The 5297-nt window shown below is 30.9% G+C and overlaps 1 protein-coding gene across 1 annotated transcript; it reads left to right on the forward strand.

Annotated features, from left to right (window-relative positions):
- Positions 1-1604: 1604 nt before the first annotated feature.
- On the forward strand, positions 1605-3554 carry LOC103310807 (piggyBac transposable element-derived protein 4-like). The gene is made up of 4 exons (XM_008190148.1): positions 1605-1653; positions 1737-3084; positions 3277-3350; positions 3406-3554. The coding sequence occupies exons 1-4, from the start codon at positions 1605-1607 to the stop codon at positions 3552-3554; spliced, it is 1620 nt and encodes a 539-aa protein (XP_008188370.1).
- Positions 3555-5297: the final 1743 nt, after the last annotated feature.

Genomic DNA, 5297 nt, shown 5'->3' on the forward strand with positions numbered 1-5297 from the left:
ATTGCTCATCCGAATTTATGGATCTTTCTTGGTAATTGTTAAATTAATTTCCATTTTTTATCTGTGTAAAAACTAAAAACAACACCTTTTTAATATTAAAACCAATATCTTTTAATACATTGTATTTTATTTTATTTTTTGTCCATAAAATATAACTTTTTTCTTTTTTTATTGGTCTAAAGTATCGGCAACAATGGCCATTAGCAATAGAACTTTTTACTATATCACTTGATGAAATCCACACAATAGTAAATTCAGTTAACAAAGGTATCAACTTTCAAGTCTGGATCTAAAATTAGAATGTACTTTTCAGTGTTTTAGTGGTGGTTTTATGCTATATCATAAGTTCTTAAATATATACCTAACTATTTTAAAATGTAATACTACCAATATTGGTATTTGGTATATAGGTAATATTATAATGTCAAATAAACACTACTGTACAATGCAGTGTAAATTAGTGTATAATATTAAAATAATTTGCAAAGGTGTTGAACATTTAATTAACTATTTAGTATTTAGTTGTACCTCATATTTTTGGTGTGCCATTTATCAAATGAGGCCCACATTACATTTTCATAGCAGGATTTAAAAATATTGTGTCACTTTCCAAAAAATTAACATTAAATAAATTTCAGCTTTTAGCTAGGTATATTATATCATTTATGATTACTTGTTGTAAATGGTATAAACTATAAAGTAAACAATAATTAGAGTCACTTTACAAATTATATAATATAGGTATTTAACTATACAAATGTAGTAGGTAACTGTCCTGTGCGTTTAATTCAATATTCTTTATAGTTCTATGAGTGGCTAATTTGAAAATCATGCACATAACATTTATTCAATTAAACTCTTAACCATAAATATTAAATGCCTACCTACCTGTACCATAATATTGAATTCAGTATCATTTTAAATTTGAAGAAAAGTGTTTCATCAATGTTGAGCACGATTTAAGATAGTACTATTTTTAACCGTGATGTTAAATCAATCTTTGACTTTTTGCTAAACTGCATAATTTGGTAATATGAAGCTATATTATTATGTTTTATAACCATAAATATATATATTATTATTTAATGTTTGTATAACAAACACATATATTATAAAATATTACAATAATATATTTGGTTAAATCATCAGGCCAAATATGTGAGTTGAGCCAAAGTACCACACTACGGTTCCTCAAATTTCCAATGGGCTGCAACCAACAAGGAACCTTAAAACTAAGTACCTTCTTAACACGTTGATGGACACGCCATGCTATAGCATTCTATGTGTTTTGGTCTTGCCGGTGCATGACTGCTATAGCATTTGTTATTGTAAATGTTAATTTAGGGTCAAAAATGAAACTTTTTGTGATGTACAACTATACAACCTCTTTGGTGGTATACCATAATATCTTTATCACACGTGCGCTTATCGGGCAAACCCGCCAAATTCATAATACAACGTATTTTGTTATCAATTTTATTATCATTATGATTATTATCCACAAACGAAAAGCAACAAAATTTTAAAAACATTACTACTAAAACATTTTACTTTTTTATTTAAGATTTTTATATTTAAACGTATTTTATTAATATATTATTATAATGGATGAAGATAGCCGAATACTGGAAATGTTAGATGACGTGGAAAATGGTAAGTCGCTTAATATTTTTGGTATTAGGGATATATAAATTAAAACTAACCATAGGTATTATGTGGTTATTGTTATATTTTAGATAATTGTTCAACATCTGGCGAATCATATGCAGAAGATTCTCATCAAAGTGATGGTAATTCGTACATAACTGACAGTGATGCTGATCATTCTACAACACTGTCAAGCTCAAATATAAGTTATACTAGTCCGAATATTGCAGTTGCTGCAAATAACATAAATAATAATGATAATGAAATTGACAGTGATAGTGTGGTAAGTTCTGATTCTAACACTGATACAGAAGAGGATGAAAGTGATTGGGAAGATGAGAAATTTGGTAATATACATGATTTTGAATTTGATGTTAGTACAGCTGGAATAAAATTTGAAATAAACAATGAGACTTCGGCTATTGATGTTTTTTTTAAATTTTGGGATGATGAAGTATTCAACTTATTACTTACATGCACTAATAACTATGCAAAAAAAAATGGCACTTTAACTCGTCCTCATAAAAAAGGTAGTAGAGCTAAAAATATTACAAAAATTACTCGAGAAGACTTAGAAAAATTTATTGGATTATGTTTACTCAAGAGTCAGTTGAAAATCCCAATATTACGAAAAGCATTTAGCAATAACCCAATGTATTACCATCCCATTTTTAATTATACTATGTCTGGTAGAAAATTTGAAAAAATTCTTAGATGTTTTAATAGCTCCGAAGGTATTTCTATAAATCCTTGTGATAGATTACATAAAGTTTCAACATTAGTTGACATACTAAAAAACAAATTTCAATCTAATTTCAGCCCTTATGAGGCTCTATCTTTGGATGAGTCCATGTTGCTTTGGAGAGGGCGACTATTATTCAGACAATATATAAAAAATAAAAAAAACAAATATGGAATTAAGTTTTTTGAATTATGTACACCTGACGGTTATGTACTGAATACTGAAATGTATAAAGGAAAGACTGATCAGGTGTCAAATGGTTCAAAAATAAATGATCTAGTCATCAGATTGATGAAACCATATCTAAATAAGGGTCACCATTTATACATGGACAATTTTTATAACTCAGTGGATTTGTCAAATATTTTGTATAAGAAGAAAACACATACAACAGGCACATTAAGAAGTAATAGAAAGAAAAATCCAAAATCAATTACAACAAAAACTTTGAAATTGAAATTTGGTCAACATGTTTTTGCTAAAAAGGGCCCAATTTATGTCAGTCGCTGGAGGGATAAACGGGAAGTGCTATCAATTACAACTGGACACAAACCTGAGATGGTTTCAGTCAAAAATAAATATGGACAACAAAAAATGAAGCCCAAGCACATTGCTGAGTACAACTTAAACATGTCAGGGATTGATCGAAGCGACCAAATGATAAGTTACTATTCTTCACCAAGAAAAACTATTAGGTGGTATAAAAAAGTTATCTTCCACTTTCTGGATATTTCTGTATGGAATGCATACTATTTGTATAAAAAATCTCTGTCAACTAGCAACTACCGTTTTATTGATTTTCGTGAAGCCATAATTCAAAAACTAATATATTTACCAGAGAACATTATTCATGGAAACCAACTAATTAAAAATAAAAATATTCGTAGAAGTATAAATAATTTACCAAGACCAACATCGCCAATTTTAGGACACATGCAAGAAAAAATTCCACATCCTCCAGGTATAACAAGATAAAAAATATTTCAATATAAAATGTTGTAAAATTATTGTTTTAGGTTGGAAAAGAAGTGGATATTTCCTGCGATGTAGACAGTGCACAAAGCAAAAAAAAGTTAAACAGACCTCGTGGAGGTGCAAAGTGTGTCCTGAGCAACCGCCATTATGTCCAGGAATTTGTTTTTCAATGTATCATAAACTTGAGTAATAATCATAAATAAAACCAATTTAATATTTATGTTTTATTCACAATCCATATAATTGTATGGGTTTTGTTATGTGTTTATTACTAATTTTTACAAAGTTTGTATTGTTTTATTTTATTTTGTTATTTTAAGTTTTATGAAGAAGTATATATTTATGTTGTTCCTTATAATTTTCACTAAGTATGTGATAGAGTATATTGTATTTTTTCTTATTATAAATTTTATGAAGAAGTATATAATACTTATATCTATTGTTCCTTATAATTTTCACTAAGCATGTGATATTGTATTTTTATTAATTTTATTGAAAGAACTTAGGTTTTTTTTTACAAGTTTTATAAAGTTTGTTTTTTTGTTTTATTTTATTTTGTTATCGTAAATTGTATGAAGACTGAAGAGAAATATAGACTCATGTTGTATTCGATTTTGATTTTTACTAAGTACTTTATGTTCCATTACATTTATTATTCAATTATTTTTAAAAACAGTGGAAGTATTTGCACGGTTTCATTAGGAAAAACGATACATGCTATAGCAGTCGTGCACTGTTAGGCAGTTGTGCAATACCATGCTATAGCAGTCATCTTATTTTTTTTTCTAAAATACTCCATTATTATACACTGATTATAAAAATATAACTTTCATAAAAATCGGACGAAAACTTCAAGAAATACAGAGTGATGCTAAAAGGTCAGAAATGTGGTGCCATGCTATAGCAGTCATGTCCATCAACGTGTTAACTCAAGGTTGATAAAAAGGGCTGTTGAACATCATGAAGCCGGTTTATTAAGTGTATGGCAATTTATAGTGAAATGTTCATATTCTTGTGCTGGCTATGAAAGAAGGCAAAGACATTGGGCACTAGGTATTGAACATGATCATGAGTCAAATGATGTTGTTTTGGAAGACGACTTTGTTGAACCAGGTCCAGAAGTACCACAAAATGCACTAGAAGTAGTACACAATCTGAGGAATTGTATGGTTTGTTTAACTAGGTACTACTCCTGGTGAAAATGTAGCTCAACATATACTGTTGCCTTGTGGTCATGCCTAGGTATGCGAAACATGCGTTTCAGTGTTGGATGGTCAATACCGTAGAACGTGCCCAGTCTGTCGAGGAGATGTACTTCGTTTTCAAAGAATGTTTTTGTCATAAGTTATTGTATACCTACCTAATCTGTTTGTTGATAATTCATTATTTTGTAATAATATACTGTAACGTCACGGAATTTTCGGCCTTATAAAATATGATAACATTCCCCGAACACACCTATTGCTAACGTTGTTGACAAGTCAACGCACCTTTATTCCTATAACCATTAGTAATAAAAGTAGATATCGCGCGCTAATACACAAATTACCGCAGTGTTATGCAATAAATGTTCCCCGTTCCCCCCTTCATCCCGTTGCCACCAGCGCTTTCGTCGCGTCCGCCGGTACGGCCCGCAGGCAATGCTGTACTACCCAAAATTATTGTAACAATTCCCTCTAATACACGACACTGACCTGCCCCACTCAACACCGAAAAGCTCCGTCGCTAGCACCGGACCATCGCCGTCGCCGGGTCTCGGCACTAAAAACACTTTTTCAACTACGTTGTACCTGGCCGGTACTGTCTCCTCACGGCTCTACATTTGTCTGTTCGACACCACACACTCGTCTGTTCGACGATCAACGCACGGACCACGCGGCCAACCGATTGATATTTGTTTACATCCACCGACCTCATCGAATATACACCTATC

The sequence above is a fragment of the Acyrthosiphon pisum genome, unplaced genomic scaffold (assembly GCF_005508785.2).
Source record: "Acyrthosiphon pisum isolate AL4f unplaced genomic scaffold, pea_aphid_22Mar2018_4r6ur Scaffold_21501;HRSCAF=24132, whole genome shotgun sequence".
In the NCBI taxonomy this organism is placed as follows: Eukaryota; Metazoa; Arthropoda; class Insecta; order Hemiptera; family Aphididae; genus Acyrthosiphon; species Acyrthosiphon pisum.

Bases quoted from the DNA above. Each gene is read 5' to 3' on its own strand.
- LOC103310807 (XM_008190148.1), top strand. From the start codon at position 1,605: ATGGATGAAGATAGCCGAATACTGGAAATGTTAGATGACGTGGAAAAT. The intron at 3,085-3,276 runs GTGGTATAAAAA...AAATATTCGTAG, and splicing joins TCACCAAGAAAAACTATTAG to AAGTATAAATAATTTACCAA. The intron at 3,351-3,405 runs GTATAACAAGAT...TTATTGTTTTAG, and splicing joins AAAAATTCCACATCCTCCAG to GTTGGAAAAGAAGTGGATAT.